Genomic DNA, 24,007 nt, shown 5'->3' with positions numbered 1-24,007 from the left:
AAAGAATGAGTCTACCCAGGTTGGTAGTACTGACTGTGATGAGTACCTCACTCACTCAAACAGCAGTTTAAACTACTCCTGGGCTTGCTCCTTGAATGACACCACACACAGTTAATAGATGGTCCAAGAGGAGTTACACTGCTCCCATTACCAATCACATTCCTGCAAAGGATTACTTATCTTTTGACCACGGATGGAAGATTAGATGAGATGAACAATTGATGCCTCAACCTGCATTGTAGTCCATATCACCACCACAGGCTTCTGTTTCAAAAACCTGTATTTGTCTGTTTCAGTTGGTTTACAAATGAAGTAAGAGGAGAGGACAGGGGAAGAATGAGCTCTTTCTTTTTTGAGACGGAGTTTTGCTCTTGTTACCCAGGCTGGAATGCAATGGCGCGATCTCGGCTCACGGCAACCTCCGCCTCCTGGGTTCAGGCAATTCTCCTTCCTCAGCCTCCTGAGTAGCTGAGATTACAGGCACGCGCCACCATGCCCAGCTAATTTTTTGTATTTTTAGTAGAGACGGGGTTTCACCATGTTGACCAGGATGGTCTCGATCTCTTGGCCACCCGCCTCGGCCTCCCAAAGTGCTGGGATTACAGGCTTGAGCCACCGCACCCGGCGAGCTCTTTCTATTGTTAAAAGGGACATATTTTCCTTTGATCCTGATACCAATTAATGCAAGTGACAGTAAATCCCCGTGGGCCCTGATACCAGAAACAATACATGGGCATGGGATGCAGACTGAGGCCACACATGGAAAAGGTAGCAGGCAGAAAGGTTTTGTAGATATATCATGTGGCTGGCACACTCTCTCAAGAGGTGACATAGCCTAATCTGTAACCTAACAGTTGTCCTCCATTTTAGAGACTCCCTTTCCTTTTGCTAGTCAACTTCTGGCCAACCATAATAATGACCATCTATCACAGGATAACATCTTAAGTAATAATAATAGTAATAATATAGGTCAGTTCCAATATTAGCATTTTTTATTTTTTTGAGACCAAGTTTCACTCTTGTTGTCCAGGCTGGAGTGTAATGGCGTGATCTCAGCTCACTGCAATCTGCACCTCCCAGGTCAAGCGATTCTCATGCCTCAGCCACCCAAGTAGCTGGGATTACAGGCATGTGCCACCACGCCCAGCTAATTTTGTATTTTTAGTAGAGACAGGATTACACCAGGTTGGTCAGGCTGGTCTTAAACTCCTGACCTCAGATAATCCACCCGCCTTAGCCTTCCATAGCGCTGGGATTACAGGCGTGAGCCATCGCACCCAGCCCCATATTAACATTCTTAACTATCAGTAAAAATAAATCCTCAAATTATTAAAGAATATATTTTTTCTTTATTGTATCTTATTGATGGTAAAAGCACGTCTGTAAAAATTTCTTCAACATATTTTGCCCATGTTGAAAAATCTGGCTGAGCATGATGGCTCTTGCCTGTAATCCCAGCACTTTGGAAGGCAAGGCAGGTGGATTGATCACCTGAGGTCAGGAGTTCGAGACCAGTCTGGCCAACATGGCAAAAGCCAGTCTCTACTAAAAATATAAAAATTAGCCAGCCAGGCATGGTGGCGAGTGCCTGTAATCCCAGCTACTTAGGCTGAGGCAGGGAGAATCACTTGAACCCAGGAGGCGGAAGATCCAGTGAACCGAGATCGCCACTGCACTCCAGCCTGGAGAGCGAGACTCCGTCTCAAAAAAGATTGTGGCCGTGATTCTTAGCCTTTCTTTTAAAACAAGCATATTAGTTAGGGTAGGTTAAAATGCTATGACAAATACACCTTAAAATACAATGGCTTCAATAAAATGAAAATATCTTTATCACTAAGATACAACCCACAGTACACATTCCCAGTTGGCAGGAATTAAAAAGTTCTTGCATGTACTCAAACTGAAGTCAGCCAACATGTGGCTTCCAAGGTCAGTTCTACCCATCACCATTCCAGCTCTCAGGAAAAGGAGAAAAAGCATTGAAAAACTATGTGGGGGCTTTAGGACCCAGGCCTAGGAGTGGCTCAAATCACTCAGGAGCCAGGCCTAGACATAGTTTAAATTAATCCTATTCAGTGGACAACTAGCAATCTCCACCACAGTGGATACCATGAAAAATTAAGGCTCAAGATCACATTTAGAAATCCTAAGATCACTGAAATGACATGACAATAAGTGACCAACATTATACCATGAACAAAGTCTTGTGACCAAAAGACATAATGTTAAGAGAATATAGTATAAGGAACAAGGGTTTTGACATTAGACAGATTTAAATTTTATTCCTGCCTCTGAGTAACCAATTGTATGATTCTAGACAAGCTACTAAATTCCTTCACACAATAAACTATATAAGTGTATGTCTACATACACACTAACACAAATATTTATATACATACATATATATACAAATATTTATATACATATTCATGCATATAAATATATACTATGGTACACAGAAAATGCTCAATAATTTCCTTCCATTTTTCTATTCATTCTGTTGTTTGTAAATAAGTAAACTGAGTCAAGTGTCCATCAGCACACTACTTTCCTTGGCATTTTGTTTGGCATATATAACATATTTTACATATTTTAATATTCATGTTTTCCTATAAATCAATTTAAAATTACAATGAATTGAACTAAATAATTTGGCTTTTTAAAATGAAGATGCCACTAAACATAGCCTCAAATGAATAGCTCAGAAACAATGCAGGCAAAGCTATTTGAAATATAAAAATAACAAACCAGATTTTTACTGAGCAAGAGTCTAAACAGCAGCAACACTTTCTGTAAATGGATCTCACAATTCAAAAAGCAATTTTATAACTGAAAAGTAGAGAAACAACAGTACTGAAAAGTAGAGATTCCAATAAACTTAGAATTTTCTGGTTTTTGAGCCTGTGCTAAATCGTTAGTAAACTTAAAGATGAGAAAATTTAAAAAATTTTTTTTTTTTTTATTGCATTTTTGGTTTTGGGGTACATGTGCAGAACATGCAAGATAGTTGCATAGGTACACACATGGCAGTGTGTTTTACTGCCTTCCTCCCCTTCACCCACATCTGGCATTTCTCTCCATGCTATCCTTCCCCAGCTCCCCTCCCAGCTGTCCCTCCCCTATTCCCCCCAATAGACCCCAGTGTGTAGTACTCCCTTCCCTGTGTCCATGTGTTCTCATTGTTCATCACCCGCCTATGAGTGAGAATATGTGGTATTTCATTTTCTGTTCTTGTGTCAGTTTGCTGAGAATGATGTTCTCCAGATTCATCCATGTCCCTACAAACGACACGAACTCATCATTTTTGATTGCTGCATAATATTCCATGGTATATGTGTGCCACATTTTCCCAGTCCAGTCTATCATCGATGGGCATTTGGGTTGGGGTTCCAGGTCTTTGCTATTGTAAACAGTGCTGCAATGAACATTCGTGTGCATGTGTCCTTATAGTAGAACAATTTATAGTCCTTTGGGTATATACCCAGTAATGGGATTGCTGGGTCAAATGGAATTTCTACTTCTAAGGCCTTGAGTAATCACCACACTGTCTTCCACAATGGTTCAACTAATTTACACTCCGACTAGCAGTGTAAAAGTGTTCCTATTTCTCCACATCCTCTCCAGCATCTGTTGTCTCCAGATTTTTTAATGATCGCCATTCTAACTGGCGTGAGATGGTATCTCAATGTGGTTTTGATTTGCATCTCTCTGATGACCAGTGACGATGAGCATTTTTTCATATGTTTGTTGGCCTCATGTATGTCTTCTTTTGTAACGTGTCTGTTCATATCCTTTGCCCATTTTTGAATGGGCTTGTTTTTTTCCTGTAAATCTGTTTGAGGTCTTTGTAAATTCTGGATGTCAGCCCTTTGTCAGATGGGTAAACTGCAAAAATTTTTTCCCATTCTGTTGGTTGCCGATTCACTCTAGTGACTGTTTCTTTTGCCGTGCAGAAGCTGTGGAGTTTGATTAGGTCCCATTTGTCTATTTTGGCGTTTGTTGCCAATGCTTTTGGTGTTTTGGTCTTGAAGTCCTTGCCTACTCCTATGTCCTGAATGGTTTTTGCCTAGATTTTCTTCTAGGGTTTTTATGGTGCCAGGTCTTATGTTTAAGTCTTTAATCCAAAGATGAGAAAATTTTAAAGGCATAACCAGTTCAAAACAAGATACCATCTCTGTGGGTCAGAGACTACATAGAAATATTCTGTGATGGAAGAAATAAAGTTGTAGGCTTCTGGGCCTCAGTCTGAAAACAGGCAAAGCAATTAGGGGCACATAGTATATGGGATGAAGGTCAATAAATGTGCAGAAAAGGAGGCATGGACTCAGAGCAAAATTCACTGAATAAAACCACAAGAAGCTACTGCAGGGCTTCTCTTGACCATAAAAGGAGTGAAGTTTTAGTAAGCTGCTACCTAGAGAAAATGCTTATTTAGAGCATTCTCCGTAGCTTTGCCCCAGAACCTCTGCTAAACTGTTGTTGGGCTCAGTGACTGGATCTTCAATACAATGAGAAGCAAGCACAGAGCTATGAATATAAGACTTACTTCTGAAGGCCTAGCAGGTGAGAGAAAGCAGCCACTGAAGCACTGAATAGGAAAAAGTAAGAAAAACAAAACAAACAAAGCAAAAGGGGCAGCAGTGGGAAGATCTCTTGAAGCCAGGAATTTGAGACTGGCCTGGGCAAGACCTCATTCTACAAATCTTTTTAAAAATTAGCTGGTTATGGCAATGCATGCCTATAGGCCTGGCTAATAGGGCTGAGGCAGAAGAATTACCTGAGCCCAGAAGTTCGAGGCTACGGTGAGCTTTCATTGTGCCATTGCATTCCAGTCTGGGTAACAGGGCAAGACTCTGACTCTACAAATTTTATTCTTTTTTAATTAGCTGGGGATGGTGGCACACACCTGTAGTCTTCACTACTCCAGAGGCTGAGGTAGCAGAATTGCTCACTGAGTGTGAGGATGCAGTGAGCTATGATTGTGCTGCTGCACTCTAGCGTATGTAACAGAGTGAGATCGTCTCTCCAAAAAAAAGAAAAAAAAACCCACAAAAAACAAAAAAGCAAACTTAGGATACCAGTTTACCTCTGAAGAAGATAGAAGAAGATGGGGGAGGAAAGGGACTGAAGAAGAGTATAAAAGCAATGTATTTTTAATACTCATTTCTTGTTTAAAAAAAATTTGAAGTAAATATTAAAATCTGACAAAATTGAGTGTTGAGAGAGTATTCATTATCTTATTCTCTTTTTCTCTGAATATTTGAAATATCACATAAAAATTAAGAGAATATAAAAGAACAAAAGTATAAATGAAAAATGAGAGGGCCAGGCACAGTGGCTCATGCTGGTAATCCTAGCACTTTGGGAGGCCAAGGTGGGAGGATCGTTTGAGCTCAAATGTTTGAAACCAGCCTAGGCAACATAGTGAGACCTCATCTCTACACTGAGTAAAATTTTTTTAAAAAAAGAAAAAATTAAAAGAAAAGTGAGAATGTGGAGGACAACATGTAGGGCAGGGGTCCCCAGCCCTGGGTTGCAGACTGGTATTGGTTGGGGGCCTGTTAGGAACCAGGCTGCATCACAGGAGTGAGCAGTGGTGGAGCATGACTGACTGAGCTCCCCCTCCTGTCAGATAAGCAGCAACATGAGATTCTCACAGGAGCACAAACCTGACTGTGAACTGCACATGCAAGGGATCTAGGTTGTGTACTCCTTATGAAAATCTAATGCCTGATGATCTGTGGTGGAACAGTTTCATCCCCAAACTGTCCCACTCTGGTCTGCGGGAAAATTGTCTTCCACAAAACCAGTCCCTGGTGCCAAAAAGGTTGGGGACCGCTGCTGTAGACATCACAGTACCAGTCAAGAGGAAATAGATGATCAAAATAGAGAAGAAAAAAGGATTAAAATATGCAGTTTAAGAAGGACTTGGTGTGTTGCTGCCATCTCTCTTGCCTTCAGTCTCTGTACCTCTCACTGAACTTCCGATAGCACCATGTTGGAACAGGGCATTCAGAGATTCACAACCTCTGTGGTCCACAGGAGGCATGAGGCACTATAAGGAGGGCTCAGGGAAGAACATGCCATTTTCAGTAGAAAACAAGTGGTGGTTACTAATTATTATGACTTTGTACTTTAGATCTGGATTTTATGCACATTTCTTTATAGTAAGACACCAATTGCTTAAGAAACAAGGATATTTTAATTCATCCATGAAACAGATATGAAGAACATTTTAAGAGGCACAATCTCTGAAAAATAAATCAAACCCTTGAATCTACATAGGATAATAGATATGTTTTTATTAAACTTATGACATAAACCAGGCATGGTGGCTCATGCCTATAATCCCAGCATTTTGGGAGGCCAAGGTGGGCAGATCACCCGAGCTCAGGAGTTCAAGACCAGCCTGGCTAACACGGTGAAACCCTGTTTCTACTGAAAATGCAAAAATAAGCCAGACATGGTAATGGACACCTGTAATCCCAGCTACTCAGGAGGCTGAGGCATGAGAATCACTCAAAGCAGGGAGGCAGAGGCTGCAGTGAGCTGAGATCACACCACTGCACTCCAGCCTGGGCAACAGATCAAGACTCTGTCTCAAAACAAACAAACAAAAACCAAAACCTATGGCATAAAAATGTGGTTTATTATTTCTTAAATTATGAATAGAGAAATCCTTAACATGTCTATCTAGACCATGTAAAATAATGAATACACAAAGAATGACTGAAAAAAAAATAGAATAAGTGATGAAATAGATTACTGAAGATAAAGGAAGACATTAAAACAACTACCCTTGAACAGGGAAAAGACAGCTCTTCATCTGAAACTTCAGTGAAAGAAATAAGAACTATTTCAAACACAGATTCGATAGGTTTTATAACTATAAGGGTTAGAATTTAAGTAAATCACACTGATAGCTTTAATTTTTTCTATGAAGTATAAGATGCCCATCTGCTGAGCAGAAGGCAGGAGCAGAAAACAGAAGTAGATTCAAAAAAGTAGGTTTATTTGGGGCATTTTATCCCTATTTTGCAAAATGGAAAGTGTGATTGGGCTGTAGATAAAACTACTGGCACAGGGTAAAGTTGTGCTTTCTTTGAATCCACTCAAGGCAAAAGAATAAATAAATGTACCATTACAGAAAAACAAGGACACTTGATAATTGACTTGTGATGCCTAACTTTTGTTCAAATTCACCTCAATCAGAAATGAATTTGGGTTTGGGGAAATCACATTTAATAACTTGATCTAGGCTGGGCATGGTGGCTTACGCCTATAATCCCAGCACTTTGGAAGGCCAAGGCAGGCGGATCACCTGAGGTCAGGAGTTGAAGAACAGCCTAGCCAAAATGGTGAAACGCCATCTCTACTAAAAATACAAAAATTAGCTGGGCCTGATGGTGCACACCTGTAATCCCAGCTACTCGGGACGCTAAGGCAGGAGAATCACTTGAACCTAGGAGGCAGAGGTTGCAGTGAGCCAAGATCATCCCACTGCACTCCAGCCTGGGTGACAGAGCAAGACTCTGCCTCTAAAAATTAAAAAAGAACTTCATCTAACAGATGAAACCAGACAGAAGATCCAGATTTTACAAAGAACTCTTCTTGCAAATACGCACACCACACACACAAAACACAGAAATAACTCAAATTATCTTGTTGCATTAATCACTATAGTTTACCTATTGAAGGCAACTTCCTGAATTTTAACCTTAACATGCAAAATGACTAAGAAATCCATCCTTTTCATTGTTCATCACTCATGTTTGTGGAACTCAAATACCAGATATCACAGGAACTGCTGCAGTGAAATTGAAACTTTGTTGAGGCAAAGCTACATAACAGCAGGTTGTGTTAACTATATAAAATCTTTTTGTTTTTTTGAGATGGAGTCTTGCTTTGTCATCCAGACTGGAGTGCACTGGCGCAATCTCCGCTCACTGCAACCTCCATCTCCTGGGTTCAAGCAATTCTGCCTCAGCCTCCCCAGTAGGTGGGACTACACATGCAAGCCACCACGCCAGGCTAATTTGTGTATTTTCAGTAGAGATGGGGTTTCGCCACATTGCCCAGGTTGGTCTTGAACTCCTGACCTCAGGCGATCTGCTTGCCTTGGCCTCCCAGAGTGCTGGGATTAAAGGCATGAGCCCTGTGCAGGGCCTAATCACATAAAATCTTGATAGTCATTTGAAGTTTGTGCTGCCCTCAAAGTTACTTGGTTTTCTAGAAGTTATGTTTCCAAAGAGATTTTATTCTCCCTCTACAACTTGATATCAGAAATACCACAAAGACTCAACCTAACATATATGATCATATTTAGCATCAGGAAGATCCAGAAAAAAAAGAATCACCTTAGGTAGCTGAACTGAAAGAACTAAGAGAGAGTATGCTAATCATGGTTATTGGTCCTAGATCCTTTTAACTACCTCCTTTAACTTCACATTCCAAGAGTATTTTTGGAATAGAACATGATGGAAAATAGCAAAGTGACAACTTGAAAGTGAGTATAAACCATCTGAAACATGATTAAAAAGATGGAACTAAGCTGGGCATGGTGGCTCACACCTGTAATCCTAGTACTTTGGGAGGCCAAGGTGGGTGGATCACGAGGTCAGGAGTTCAAGACCGGCCTGACCAACACGGTGAAACCCATCTCTACTAAAAATACAAAAAAAAAAAAAAAATTAGCCAGGTGTGGTGGCATGTGCCTATAATCCCAGCTACTTAGGAGGCTGAGGCAGGTGAATCACTTGAACCCGGGAGGTGGAGCTTGCAGTGAGCCAAGATAGTACCACTGCACTACAGCCTGGGCAACACAGCAAGACTCCTGTCTCAAAAAAAAAAAAAAAGAAAGAAAGAAAGAAAAAGATGAAATTGCATTCCTCTAATTTAGGATGTACTTCTAATCAACTTAGAAGGCTATGTTTCATACTTTTCTGTCTCTGAATCCAGAACGTTTCTTCTTTTTCTCTTCTGGGTGAGGCTCAAGATCTGCAGTCTTTTTTTCATGGTTACAAATGTCCCCTTCATCTTTATTCTTTCCTTTATCACCAATGTCAGTCTTCAGGTTGTCTACATATGGTGGAGCTTCTGCATGAGCCCTGGATATGCAAAAAAGAAATCCAGATTAATCCTGATATCTATCATATTAACCAAATAAGCAAATAGATACAGCTTAGCAGAGCAGCAGCATTTGAATTTGTCAAATATTCTACATGAAGAAGCTCTTCAAATGATCTCTAGGTATATATCTCAAAGAAATGAAAGGGTCTCAAAGAAACATTTGCACATCTATATTCACAGCAGCACTATCACAGTAGCTGAAAGGTGGAAATGACTCAAAAGTCCACCAGCAGATGAATAAACAAAATGTGGTATGCTTGAACCCAGAGGTAGACGTTGCAGTAAGCCGAGATCACACCACTACACTCCAGCCTGGGCAACAGATCAAAACTCCATATCAAAAAGCAAACAAAAATAAAAAACAAAGAGTTACAGAGTCAGAAAAATAGTACCTATGCATTTTAAGAAAGAGAAGACTGTGGCTCACTAGATTTTCTCTTCTCTCCAAGGTACTTTCCATAACTAGTGAAAAAAACTATCAGGTACACAAAAGTACCAAAGTTTCTTCGTTAATTTCACAGGGTCACCAAATTGTGAAGTCTCAGAAAGCATTCATTTTCTTTTTTCTTTTCCTCAAGACAGTTTAACTCTGTCTCCCAGGCTGGAGTGCAGTGGAACAATCTTGGTCCACTGCAACCTCCACCCGGCTCCCAGGTTCAAACAATTCTCCTGCCTCAGCCTCACTCATGCCACTGTGTCTGGCTTTATTTTGTACTTTTGTAGAGATGGGGTTTTGCCACATTGGCCAGGCTGGTCTCGAACTCCTGACCTCAAGTGATCAGCCCATATTGGCATCCCAAAGTGCTGGGAATACAGGCATGAGCTACTGCACCCGGTCAGAAAGCATTCATTTTCTAAAGCTGCTATTGCTATCCCTACCCCATTATTTAAAATGTTCAGCAGAGGAGACAAGCAGACCTTGAAGCACAGTGCTTCCTATTTATTGCCTTGGTATGATACTTGAATTCTTTGAAACATCTTATTTCACAGACAAATATTAATAATAGCAAATGATCTGGGCAAGAAATTCTGATACACAGTTAAGCCAGAAATCAACTCCTTTCTGACAACAGAGATGACCAGAAGAATAAACATACATGCAAGAACAAGATGGTTGGACAATACTCACCTCTTCCACAAAAGACCAGTACTTGCAGTTACTGCAGATGCTCCCAGAAAAGCCACCATCATTAGTCTTCGCCGGATCTGGATAGGCTGTGATCCTCCATGGTACCATCGAGACCCCACAGCCAGTTCTGCCAAAGCAGAAAGTGAGTTCAGACGAAACATCCTGTGGACAATAAGTAGAAATGTCACTCCTAGCTAGTGGCCGTTATGATGATGATGATAATCCTACCAACATTACTAACAAACACTGAAGTAATTGTTCTATGACAGGCACTATTCTAAACAGTTTGCTTATATTATCCCTTTTAAACCTCTGAATAACCTTATGAGAAAAGTACTACTTATAAACCTGACCTTTTTTTTTGAGACGGTGTTTCACTCTTGTTGCTCAGGCTGGAGTGCAATGGCTCAATCTCGGCTCCACCTCCTGGGTTCAAGCAATTCTCCTGCCTCAGCCTCCAAAGTAGCTGGGATTACAGGCATGTGCCAACATGCATGGCTAATTTTGTATTTTTAGTAGAGATGGGGTTTCTCCACGTTGGTGAGGCTGGTCTTCAACTCCTGACCTCAGCTGATCTGCTTGCTTCGGCCTCCCAAAGTGCTGGGATTACAAAGTGCTGGGCGGACCACTCACCAGGGGTGCCGAGGTCCAGGTTGAACCACCGTGCCTGGCCTAAACAGGAAACTTTTAATATAAAACATTATTAAGTTGGCAGGCCAAGGAGAGAAGAGCCTCCTTGGAGGCTCATTTGAGCCCAGGAGTTCAAGACCAGCCTGGACAACACAGTAGGAGCCCATCTCTCCCAAAAAAAATCAGCCAGATATGGTGACATGCACCTGTAGTCCCAGCTATTCAGGGGGCTGAGGTGAGAGGACCACTTAAGCCCAAGATGTTGAGACTACAGTGAGCTCTGATCAACAGAGGAAGACGCTGTCTCAAAATATATATATATTAATTACAACAGGAAATTTACTACTCAGAAGTTAAAGAGATAGCAGATACAGGGAGCAGTTACTATTCTAGAGTTGACGCAGAGCACCAAGAAAAGACCAGTCTATAAAAGGTCTACTTTCACTCGCCAGGGCAGAGATATAGATTGCGTGGAGAAGGCACAGCTATGTGTGTCAGAGAAACTTACTGAGGTGCCATGCCAGCAAAACGCACTAGAAAGCCACTCTCTGTGATACCAGAACAAATCATCTACTGGACAACTCATGCTGGTGGAATCTGTTGGGAAGTTGACCTTTGCAATGCCAGGGAAGCCACCCATGAGGAAGCAGTTTCACTAGAAAATTGCATGAGAGTTGCTGCTAAAACTCCTTAGGAGTTGGGTGCCACTGAGTGTCCAACTAATTCCTGCATGCTATAGAAGCAAGCCACAGAGCACACTAGAACTGGCAAGAAACACCCCTCCTTCTCCAGGTCCTTCTAGTCGCTCTACGGATAAAGTTTAATAGTAACTGGCAAGGGAAAAACTTCCAGTATCACAAACAGGGCAATGAAAGATGCGTTTAGAGCTGAAATGAAAAAAGATAATGGTTCCCACATTTTACAGATCCAAAATATAACTTGCTCAAGTGTACATACGTAGGAAGTGATAGATCCAGAATTTGAACCTAGGAAGGACTAACTCCAGACTTCAATGTCTAAGAGACTTTGCTGCTCCCTACCTTATAATGCTGATATTGCTTTGAAGTTTTTATTAAATCTTTCTCACTTCCAGATCCTTAGAAGCCCTCCTCCCTACCAGGTTCTCTATACTTAAAACCTCACTTAAAAAAAGTTTATTTTAATATTTTGTTTTAAATCAGAAACATCTACATTAGTGCATATTATTGTTCAATAAATACTTACTCTCCCATCCCCCATCCCTTAAGCAAAATTACTTTCCTACTTTTTTTCCCCCTTCTGCATATGAATGCCTACTCTTTAAATTTTTGGTGTGTGTCTTGCCATATGTCTTGCTCTAGCCAATGGAATGTGGACCAGTTTCATGAAGTGCTTTTAAGAGGTACTGCTGTTCGTCTTCTAGTGTTCCTGCACTTTACAGAGAGAAGACCATGTCCCAAAGAGACACTGATCCTTCAAACTGGCATCCATAATGAACAAACCTCAGACTGGAATAAACCACTGTCAAGCCAAGCTGAGCCAGCTGAGCACAGTTGACTTGTAGAATGTTGTTGAGAAATAAATGTCTTACCATATGCCACAAAGATTGGGGTGTTGTTTGTCAACCCAGCAAAAGCAAACTAACTCAGCATCCAAGAGAATTACTGCAAAGTTCTTCTTCTTTTTTTTTTTGAGACTGAGTCTTGCTCTATCACCCAGACTAGAGTATAGTGGTGCAATCTCTGCTCACTGTAACCTCCACCTCCTGGGTTCAAGTGATATTCTGCCTCAACCTCCCAGGTAGCTGGGATTACAAGCATGTACCACCACACCTGGCTAATTTTCGTTTTTTTAGTAGAGATAGTGTTTCACCACATTGGTCAGGCTGGCCTCGAACTCCTGACCTCAAGTCGTCCACCCGCCTCAACCTCCCAAAGTGCTGGGATTACAGGCGTGAGCCACCGCGCCCAGCTGAGAAGTTCTAATTCAACAAAAATGTATTAAATTCATACTGTATGTACAGCCCTATGTGAGACCCAGAAAGCCAAAAAAATTTACATTCTAATTAAACAAGATAAATATAAATCATTTTTAAAATACATTTCTAAAATCTATCCTTTTTTTTTTTTTTTTTTTTTTTTTTGAGATGGAATCTTGCTGTGTTGCCCAGGCTGGAGTGTGGTGTGATCTCAGCTCACTGTAATCTCTGCCTCCTGGATTCAAGCAATTCTTCTGTCTTAGCCCCTCAAGTTGCTGGGATTACAGGTACACGCCATGATGCCTGGCTAATTTTTGTATTTTTAGTAGCGATGGGGTTTCACCATGTTGGTCAGGCTGGTCTAAAACTCCTGACCTCAAGTGATCCACCTGCCTCAGACTCCTAAAATACTGAGATTGCAGGAGTGAGCCACCACACACGGCATAGAATTGTATCTTGAACTATAAAAATACTATCATAGAAATGACAGAAAACTAAAAATAAAAATGATTAAGTTGAGACTGGGTTAGTCAGCGAAAGCTTTTATTTAGTCTTAAGCCTCAGAATGGTGTAAAATTTTGATTAAGTCAGAGAAATGTCAGGGACACCCCCAAAAGCATAGGATCATTTCAGGTACCTCCATCCAGAGAATCGATGTAAATGATTTTCTTCCTCTAGATTCTGATCTTTGGGGCTCAGTATAGTCCCTCACTGTTTTAATACACCAGATGGGCTGATGGAGGAAAAGGCATTTCTTTATGGCTCCACTTCTTTTGTAGGGGTAATTCATTCAAATTATACAAAGTATCCATAGCCCCTTTGATTTTTTTCAAAGTACAGTTCACTGATTCCTGACTTTCTTTTTCTTTCTTTTTTTTTTTTTTTGAGACAGAGTCTTCCTCTGTTGTTAAGACTGGAATGCAGTGGCATGATCTCAGCTCACTGCAACCTCTACCCTTCTGGGTTCAACCGATTCTCCTGCCTCAGCCTCCCAAGTTGCTGGGATTACAGACATGTGCCACCATGCCCAGTAATTTTGTTCTCTTAGTAAAGACGGGTTTTTTCATGTAGGCCAGGCTGGTCTGGAACTCCTGACCTCAACTGATCTGCCCGCCTCAGCCTCCCAAAGTGCTGGGATTACAGGTATGAGCCACCATGCCTGGCCCACTGATTCCTAATTTAAACTACCTTGTACTTTGTACATATCAACTCTGCCCCTAGCCTCCTTCATCCAATCTAGGTCTGACTTCAAAATTGGACCTAAATCCTGCCCTCATATAGACAAAATGGAAAAATTATTAATCTTTTCTCCTATTTTCCATAACCTAAGCTTTAGCAGTGCAATTCTTATATCTTTCCCCAATCCCAGAAATCATCTCATTTTATTGTACATACTCTAGCAAAATCAAGCACCAAGGAGGCCATCTATTACATTTTCTTCCTGTCTGGCAACTTCTGATTCTTTTTTTTTTTTTTTTTTGGTTCATTTCAAAATTAACATTCCTCAAATCCACATGTGCTTTCACATAAATAGCACTGCTCTTCACTACAGCAAAAATGAGCACTAAACTAAAACATGCTTATCTGTGGAGGAAACATTATTCAGCACTGACAACAAAAAGAACAGACACTTGGAGGTTTTCAATGTTTAAAATAAATAATATAGCCCATTTAAAAATTGGAAAAGGATGGGCATGGTGGCTCACACCTGTAATCCCAGCGCTTTGGGAGGCCAAGGCGGCCAAATCCCTTGAGGATGGGAGTTCCGAGATCAGCCTGGCCAACATGGTGAAACCCCATCTCTACTAAAAATACAAAAACTAACTCGGTATGGTGGTGGGCACCTGTAATTCCCACCTCAGGAGGCTGAGGCAAGAGAATCACTTGAACCCAGGAGGTTGAGGTTACAGTTAGCCAAGGTCACACCACTGCACTCCATCTTGGGTGACGGAGCGAGACACTGCCTTGAAAAAGCCAAAAGTTCTAACAGGCAAGGGATATGTAAGGCTGGAAGATAAATTTACAACATCTGAACAGATGTAGAGGACAGCTAGACATATGATCAACAACTAAGCCACAATCACTTGAGAAGAACTTTTGAATGTCAGACCAAGATTTTAGAGCACATGTAAAACAGGAAGCCACTAAGTTCTTTAATAGGAAGAAATCATGGTAGAAAAAGAAACATGGTTTAAAGCATATCAATCTGTTAGCAGTGCACGGAATAAACTGCAAAGAAGCGAAGACAGAGAGAGCTAACATGAAAGTGATGAGGATAGCCAGAAGGCAGTAATAACCTAGGTATTCGGTGATGAGTGCCTAGATAATGATAAGTGTAGAAATAAAAAACAGAATCAAACAAAAATTTCCAAAGAGAAACAAAATGTAGCTGGGCATGGTGGCACACATCTGCTACTCAAGAGGCTAAGGTGGGAGGATAGCTTGAGCCTACGAGTTGAAGTCCAGCATGGGCAACATGGTAAAACCCTGTCTCTAAAAATAAATGATGAAGACATTGGTATCAAACACATACCAATATCTAACTGCACAGGAGATATGGAAGATAAAAAGGAGAAAGAAATTAAATCAATAACTACAACACTAAGTAGTACAGTAAAAAGTGAAATGGACTAGGAATCCAATGATCCAAGAGCTGGTCTCAACTCTACTACTCAACAGCTAGCTGTGTATACAAAAGCAGCTCATCCTCCATCCTTGGGAAAAAAGAGTTCACCCACTGGTAAAATGAAAGAATTGCCAGGTGAGCTTAGGGTTCTTTATATCTCTTTAGCACTCTCTTATCTTTGGCAGAAAACACTATGACAAAATTTAATTTATTTCATTTAGGGGGAAGGACTAAGATCATATCAGGTATTCAAGATTTATTACTTTGGACTATCCATTTCTATATGGCGATTTCTCTAGGGGATTTCAAACTTTGAAAGTTCTGAGTTTTATGAACTCAGACCCAGGTAAGTTATGTAGTTTCCTCATAGCTCATTAGCACAAAAACCTATAACAGATCATTGCATTTTTTTGACTCCCAAATAAATAATCTTGATGAGGAAAACCTGTTTAACAACTGTTTTCAGCAGAAAAAATAGAACAGCCATGCTCTAAAAGTAGATCAAATGCCCAGCTACAGAAAAATAAACAATGCTATAGTAACATAATGGAATGGAACGGAAATATCAAAAATGATAATCATAAAACATTACTACAAATATTACTTCACAAACCAACAGAATGTTGGGTAAAGATATAAAAAGACAGTTAGAAAAGAAAAATGGCTCTCACTCATAACAAGGTAATGCAATTTAAACCTATATTCAGATACCCCTTTTTATCCATCAAATGGGTAAAAATCCAAAAGTATGAAAACGCATTTGTTGACAATGTTGCAGAATGGCACTACTGACAAACATGCAAATTTGTACAATTTATGGAGGATAATTTGGTAATTTTCATCAAAATTACTTATACAAACTGCATATATTGGCCTGGAAATTCCACTTCTAATAATATACTCTACTGATGTACTTGAACACCTGTGAAATTATGCACATGTATATGGTGCATAATTATTACATCATAGTTTATAATAGCAAAACACTAAGAACTACCCAATGTTCACAAAGAGAGATTGGTTAAAATATGATAAATCTATATAAAGCAATACTATGTAGCAATAAAAAGAGAATGAGAAAACTCTATGAAAAATATGAAAAGAGTTCATAGTGTTACCTTTTTAAAAGCAATAGGCCAGCTGCAATAGCTCAGGCCTGTAATCCCAGTAGTTTGGGAGGCCAATCTGGGAGGATCATTTGAGCCCAGGAGTTTGAGACCAGCCTGGGAAATACAGTACTAGCCAGATCTCTACAAAACGAAAGAAAAAAAATTCTAAGGCAACATGTGGAATACCACATACAGTATGCCACCTTTTATATAAAAAGAGGAGAAAATAAGAATGCATATGTACTTATTAAGTAACAACACACAAAAAGTAATAGTAGTAGTGCTGGTGGGAGTGGGAAATAAGTGAGATAACATACAGAGAGATTTTTATGATATGCTATTTCATTTGAAACAAGAATCATGTATCTATCCATGCAAACAAACATACAGCATTTCATATAAGCATTTTCACTTAAATTTAAAGAAAGAATATAAGGTAATGTACACATGCCAATTAAACTATGTAAAATATATAATCACATGGTGAATTCTGTATGTATAAATAAAATTTAAATTAGGCAAATAAAATTTAATGCTCCTCTAGGGATTTTATTTAAACTTCTTCATTTAAGTAAAAATAAAGGCAGGTCCAGAAGGCAGATGTTGCATTCCCCTCAGTCAAGAACTGTCACTTACCAGCTTAACCACTGAGCTCAGGCCCAATAATGTCTCAACAATCAAGGCACATTATGGTAAACTTCTCTAGTGAGATAAACCTTACTTAAATCAAGTTCATATACTGATATTTTGAGTATTGGCACTTTCTTTCTTTCTATCTATTTATTTATTTATTTATTTTTAGAGATGGGATTTCTCCATGTTGGCCAGGCTGGTCTCGAACTCCTGACCTCAGGTGATCCGCCCACCTTGGCCTCCCAAAGTGCTGGGATTACAGGTGTGAGCCAATGCACCCGGCCTATATTGGCACATTCTTACACAAATTACCAGACTATTACAATTCCAGACCATATCCTTATCCTGACTTAAAATTTCTGCTTGCATTTTTAAATTTGATTTACTCCCTTGTATTTCTAACGCCTGACAACTGCACATTTAGAGAAGGACTGCTTGACTCTTCCAATCCTTTCACTGGCCTAAATAAACCTCCACTATACTATTAACCAACTATTACCTGACACTGTAGTTGAAAGCAGCACCTGCTAACTCTGTGGCCTAGAAACATCTCTGAGATCTACCCAAATCTGGCCACCAACTGAAGTGAAAACTCAGTTAAATAATGGTGAAACCCCATCTCTACTAAAAATACAAAGTTAGCCACATGTGGTGGTGCATGCCTGTAATCCCAGCTACTCAGGAGGCTGAGGCAGGAGAATCACTTGAACCCGGGAGGCAGAGGTTGCAGTGAGCCAAGATCACACCATTGCATTCCAGCCTGGGCAACAAGAGTGAAACTCCATCTGAAAATAATAAAATAAAATAAAAAATAAAGAAAGGGAAATAATGAGATAACAATGATAATGATTTGCTGGACATTACACAGGTTTTTGTGTGGCACAAGCAAGAGTATGTTACTCTAAAAAAAACCACTAAGGAAAATTATCCCTAAATATGTTGAGTTTATTCAGGAATGAGAACTGAGAATCATAATCTGGAATGCATGAAATGGCAAGTCAGCAGGGTATTTAGTGAGGAAAGGATAAGGGAAGATTTATTAGGAAAAAGGGAGAGATTCATATAAGCTGCTTAGAAACAGAGTTCACTGGTTCCAGAGGCCCAAAGCCACTGTTGTTGTCAGTTCATTGGTGGAGATGCCATTACTGGGCAAGTGTTCTTTCGAGAGCCCTGGGCAAGCACGCTCAAAAAAAGGACAGGTTTATTACTAGTTGTAAAGAATGTCTAGTAAAAAACTTTGTCAAAATAAGAGATGCCCAGATGATGTCAAAGAGTTTCCTGTGGGATTTTTAGAAAGTTCCTGGAAATGGTTCTTTCTTTTCTCTCTTTCAACTTTTATGGAGATGGGGTCTTGCAGTATTGCCAAACCTAGTTTTGAATTCTTTGTCTCAAGCAATCATCCTGCCTCAGCTTTCCAAGTCCATGGGATTACAGGTGTGAGCCACCATGCCCAGCTTTTTGGAAACACTCATCTCATATATGTAAGCAGGAGCCTTCTCTTCCTGTGGCCTCCTTGCCCTATTTTGTCTGGATCTGACAAAAGTGATTCATCCTAATATCTGTAACTTCATAAGTATTTGTATTTATTTACATTTTTAATAGCTTTAATTGTACACATATAAAAATAAATTTTCATTGTAGAAAATGTTACACAGAAGCACATAAAAAGAGTAAATCTTTTTCAAATAAAGACATACCTCATTTTATTGTGCTTTGCTTTACTATACTTCATGGATATGGTATTTTTCACAAATTGCAGGTTCGTGGCAACCCTGTTTCAAGCAAGTCCATTGGTATCATTCTCCCAACAGCATACATCCACTTCGTGTTTCTGTGACACATCTTGGTAATTCTTGCAATATTTCCAACTTTTTCATGATTACTATATTTGTTACTGTGATCTATCATCAGTGATCTTTGATGTTACTACTGTTAATTGTTTTGAGGCACCACAAACCATGCCCAAAGATGGCAAACATAATTGACAACTGTTGCGTGTGTTCTGCTTCACCCACCCTTCATTTCCTCATCTCTCTCCCTTTCCTCAAGCCTTCCTATTCCCTGAGACACAATATTAAAATTAGGCCAGTTAACAACCAACCTTACAAGGGCCTCTAAATGTTCAAGTGAAAGGACAAATAGCACATCTCTCACTTTCAATCAAAAGCTGCAAGTGGGGGGTGGGCGCAGTGGCTCACACCTGTAATCCCAGCAATTTGGGAGGCTGAGGTGGGTGGACCACCTAAGGTCAGGAGTTTGACACCAGCCTGGCCAACATGGCAAAACCCTTCTCTACTAAAAATACAAAAATTAGCTGGGCATGGTGGCAGGAGCCTGTAATCCCAGCTACTCAGGAGGAGGCTGAAACAGGAGAATCTCCTGAACCCAGAAGGCAGAAGTCACAGTGAGCCAAGATCACCCCACTGCACTTGAGCCTGGGCGACACAGCAAGACTCCCATCTCCAAAAAAAAAAAAGAATTTATCCATGTAACAGAAAACCACCTGTACCCCCAAAAACTACTGAAATAAAATAAAACAGGTTAAACTCATAATAAAATTTTTAAAAAAGAATTATGCTATATCTACTCTGCCTATGCTCTATAAATGAAACAACAAAAGCATCTGTTTACAGTATGGCATACTGAGTATTTTAAGCCCAATGTTGAGACCTACTCCTCAGAGGAAAAAAAAAAAAAAGATGCCTTTCAAAATGTCACTGTTCAGTAACAATGCACTTGATAACCCAAGAGCTCTGAGACAGACATACAAGGAGATTACACTGTTCATGCCTGTCAACACAACATCCATTCTGCAGCCCATGGATTGAGGATTAATTTCAAGTTTCAAGATGTATTATTGAGGATATAAATTTCATAAGGCTTTAACTACTACACATAGGGATTCCTCTGATGGATCTTGACAAACTAACCTGAAAACATTCTGGAAAGGATTCATCATTCTAGATACCATTACGAACATTTATGATTCATGGGAGGAGGTCAAAATATCAACATTAACAAGAGTTTGGAAAAAGCTGACTCCAACTCTCATGGATGATTCTGAGGGTTTCAATATTTTCAGTGGAGGATGTCACTGCGTATGTGGAGGAAACAGCAAGAGAACTGAATTAGAAGTGGAGCCTGAATAGCACACTGGAATTCTAATTCAAAGATTGCAAGTTTGAGTCCTGACAGAGTCAAAAAAAGACAAATTGTTTCTGTAAATTTCAATTTTAAAAATATGTATTTTTTTAAAATGGAGCCTGAAGATGTGACTGAATTGCTGTGATCTCATGGCAAAACCTGAATGGATAAAGCGTTCATCCATGTTCATCCAGCAGCCCTCAACATGGATAACTTTGTTCTTCTGGATGAACAAAGTAGTTTCTTAAGATGAAACCTACTAGTGAAGATGCTGTGAACATTGTTGAAATAACAATAAAGGGTTTACAATATTCCATAAACTTTGTTGATAAGGCAGCAGCAGGGTTTGGGAGAACTGACTCAACTTTTGAAAAAATTTTGAAAGAAATTACTGTGAGTAAAACACTATCAATCAACATTCTATGCTACAGAGAGCTCTTCTGTGAAAGAAAAAGTCTATTGATGCTGCAAACATCATTGTTGTCTTATTTTAAGAAATTGCCACTGCCACCCCAGGCTTCAGTAACTACTACTTCTGATCAGTCAGCACCCATCAACAACCCTCTATTGGCAAAAGGATTGTTTGCTGATTTAAACAGAAATATAGGCTGGGTGCAGTGGCTCATGCCTGTCATGTCAACACTTTGAGAGGCTGAGGTGAGAGGACTGTTTGAGGCCAGGAGTTCAAGATCAGTCTAGGCAACAGAGTGACACCCCATCTCTATACACACACAAAAGTTTAAAAGAAAAAAATAAAAATATATGAAGTTTAATGTTAAATAATGTTAAAGATAAGTATATAATAAATAGATTATAGAAATGGAAATGAGCAGTGGAATTCATGTTTCTGGCTTCGTTTTATCACTGCTTCTAGGCAGTTTGAGACCAGCCTGGCCAACACAGTAAAACCATGTATGCTTTAGATACATAACATGACAAACACTATTCTTTTTCTATACCATTCCTAGGACCAGCTCTTAAGGTTCAATTGATATCTCATCTCATCCATAAAAGATATAAAGTCATAACCACTCCTGATTTCTTCTCCTGGATTTCTGTAGAACTAATATTTTGTTCCACTATTATAGTACCTTGCTTATTAAGCCATTTTTATAAATACCTGCCAACTTGCCAAAGAAGACTGCACACCTCCAGAAAGAGAGTGCACCATAGGTTAGAATCTTGTTCTGTTGCCCAGGCTAGAGTGCAGTGGTGCGATCTGGGCTCACTGCAACTTCTGCTGGCCAGATCCCATTTTCCTGCCTCAGCCTCCCTAGTACATGCAATACAGGCATGCGTCCCCATGCCCTGCTAATTTTTTATTTTTTTAAATCTTTTTTATTATTGCATTTTAGGTTTTGGGGTACATATGAAGAACAGGCAAGATTGTTGCATAGTACACATATGGCAGTATGATTTGCTGCCTTCCTCCCCATCACCTATATCTGGCATTTCTCCCCATGTTATCTCTCCCCAATTCCCCACCCCCTGCTATACCTACCATATTTCCCTGACAGACCCCAGTGTGTGATGCTCCCCTCCCTATGTCCATGTGTTCTCACTGTTCAACACCCACCTATGAGTGACAACATGCGGTGTTTGATTTTCTGTTCTTGTGTCAGTTTGCTCAGAATGATGGTTTCCAGGTTCATCCAGGTCCCTACAAAAGACACAAACTCATCGTTTTTGTTGGCTGCATGGTGTATATGTGATATTCCATGCTGTATATGTGCCACATTTTCCCTGTCCAGTCTATCATCGACGGGCATTTGGGTTGGTTCCAGGTCTTTGCTATTGTAAACAGTGCTGCAACAAACATTCATGTGCATGTGTCCTTATAGTAGAACTATTTATAATCCTTTGGGTAAATACCCAATAATGGGATTGCTGGGTCAAATGGAATTTCTATTTCTAGGTCCTTGAGGAATCGCCACACTGTCTTCCACAATGGTTGAACTAATTTACACTCTCACCAGCAGTGTAAAAGTGTTCCTATTTCTCCACATCCTCTCCAGCATCTGTTGTCTCCAGATTTTTTAATGATCACCATTCTAACTGGCGTGAGATGGTATCTCAACGTAGTTTTGATTTGGATCTCTCTAATGACCAGTGATGATGAGCATTTTTTCATATGTTTGTTGGCCTCATGTATGTCTTCTTTTGTAAAGTGTCTGTTCATATCCTTCTCCCACTTTTGAATGGGCTCATTTGTTTTTTTTTTTTTTTTCTTATAAATCTGTTTTAGCTCTTTGTAAATTCTGGATATTAGCCCTTTGTCAGATGGGTAGATTGCAAAAATTTTTTCCCATTCTGTTGGTTGCAGATTCACTCTAATGACTGTTTCTTTTGCTGTGAAGAAGCTGTGGAATTTGATTGGGTCCCATTTGTCTATTTTGGCTTTTGTTGCCAATGCTTTTGGTGTTTTGGTCATGAAGTCCTTGCCTATGCCTATGTCCTGAATGGTTTTTGCCTAGGTTTTCTCCTAGGGTTTTATGGTGTTAGGTCTTATGTTTAAGTCTTTAATCCATTTGGAGTTAATTTTAGTGTAAGGTGTCGGGAAGGGGCCCAGTTTCTGCTTTCTGCACATGGCTAGCCAGTTTTCCCAACACCATTTATTAAACAGGGACTCCTTTTCCCATCACTTTTGTCAGGTTTGTCAAAGATCGGATGGATGTACATGTGTGGTGTTGCCTCGGAGGCCTCTGTTCTGTTCCATTGGTCTATATCTCTGTTTTGATACCAGTATCATGCTGTTTTGATTACTGTAGCCTCGTAGTATACTTTGAAGTCTGGTAGAGTAATGTCTCCTGCTTTGTTCTTTTTGCTTAGAATTGACTTGGCTATGCGGGCTCTCTTTTGGTTCCGTATGAAGTTTAAGGTGGTTTTTTCCAATTCTGTGAACAAGGTCATTGGTAGCTTGATGGGGATAGCGTTGAATCTGTAAATTACTTTGGGCAGTATGGCCATTTTCACGATATTGATTCTTCCTAACCATGAACATGGAATGTTTCTCCATCTGTTTGTGTCCTCTCTTATTTCATTGCGCAGTGGTTTGCAGTTCTTCTTGAAGAGGTCCCTTACATTCCTTGTTAGTTGTATTCCTAGGTATTTTATTCTCTTTGTAGCAATTGTGAATGGCAGTTCGTTCTTGAGTTAGCTCTCTTTCAGTCTGTTATTGGTGTACAGGAATGCTTGTGATTTTTGCACATCCATTTTGTAACCTGAGACTGCCTAAGTTGCTTATCAGTTTCGGGATATTTTGGGCTGAGATGATGGGGTCTTCTAGATATACAATCATGTCGTCTGCAAATAGATATAATTTGACTTTTTCCTTTTCTATCTGAATACCCTTTATTTCTTTTTCTTGCCTGATTGCTCTGGCTAGAACTTCCAGTACTATATTGAATAGGAGTGGTGAGAGAGGGCATCCTTGTCTAGATTTCAAAGGGAATGCTTCCAGTTTTTACCCATTCAGCATGGTATTCGCTGTTGGTTTGTCGTAAATAGCTTTTATTATTTTGAGATATATTCCATCAATACCGAGTTTATTGAGGGTTTTTAACATAAAGGGCTGTTGAATTTTGTCAAAGGCCTTCTCTGCATCAATTGAGATAATAATGTGGTTTTTGTCTTTGGTTCTGCTTATGTGG

General features: G+C 39.9%; 1 protein-coding gene and 1 pseudogene across 6 annotated transcripts in view; one reads left to right on the top strand and one right to left on the bottom strand.

Moving 5' to 3' along the window:
• MICU1 (mitochondrial calcium uptake 1) overlaps nt 1-24,007 on the bottom strand; it is a 243,149-nt gene that overhangs the window by 177,454 nt on the left and 41,688 nt on the right. For 4 of the 6 annotated variants that reach the window (XM_078345624.1, XM_009009751.5, XM_078345621.1 and 1 more), the window contains 2 exons: nt 10,259-10,420; nt 8,939-9,107 (listed from right to left, as the gene is read on the bottom strand). In XM_078345624.1, the coding sequence (XP_078201750.1) occupies nt 8,939-9,107; nt 10,259-10,419 (330 nt within the window). In that variant the 5' untranslated portion in view covers nt 10,420. Of the gene's footprint in view, nt 1-8,938; nt 9,108-10,258; nt 10,421-16,589; nt 17,999-24,007 lie in introns of all 6 variants that reach the window. The other 2 variants (XM_078345622.1, XM_078345623.1) reach the window with 1 other exon arrangement.
• Nucleotides 5,996-6,227, top strand: LOC118146144 (cytochrome c oxidase subunit 7C, mitochondrial pseudogene; annotated as a pseudogene).

The sequence above is a fragment of the Callithrix jacchus genome, chromosome 12, assembly GCF_049354715.1.
Source record: "Callithrix jacchus isolate 240 chromosome 12, calJac240_pri, whole genome shotgun sequence".
Lineage (NCBI taxonomy): Eukaryota > Metazoa > Chordata > Mammalia > Primates > Cebidae > Callithrix > Callithrix jacchus.
The sequence above is the reverse complement of the archived record's forward strand: the minus strand, read 5'-3'. Positions and strand labels throughout refer to the sequence as shown.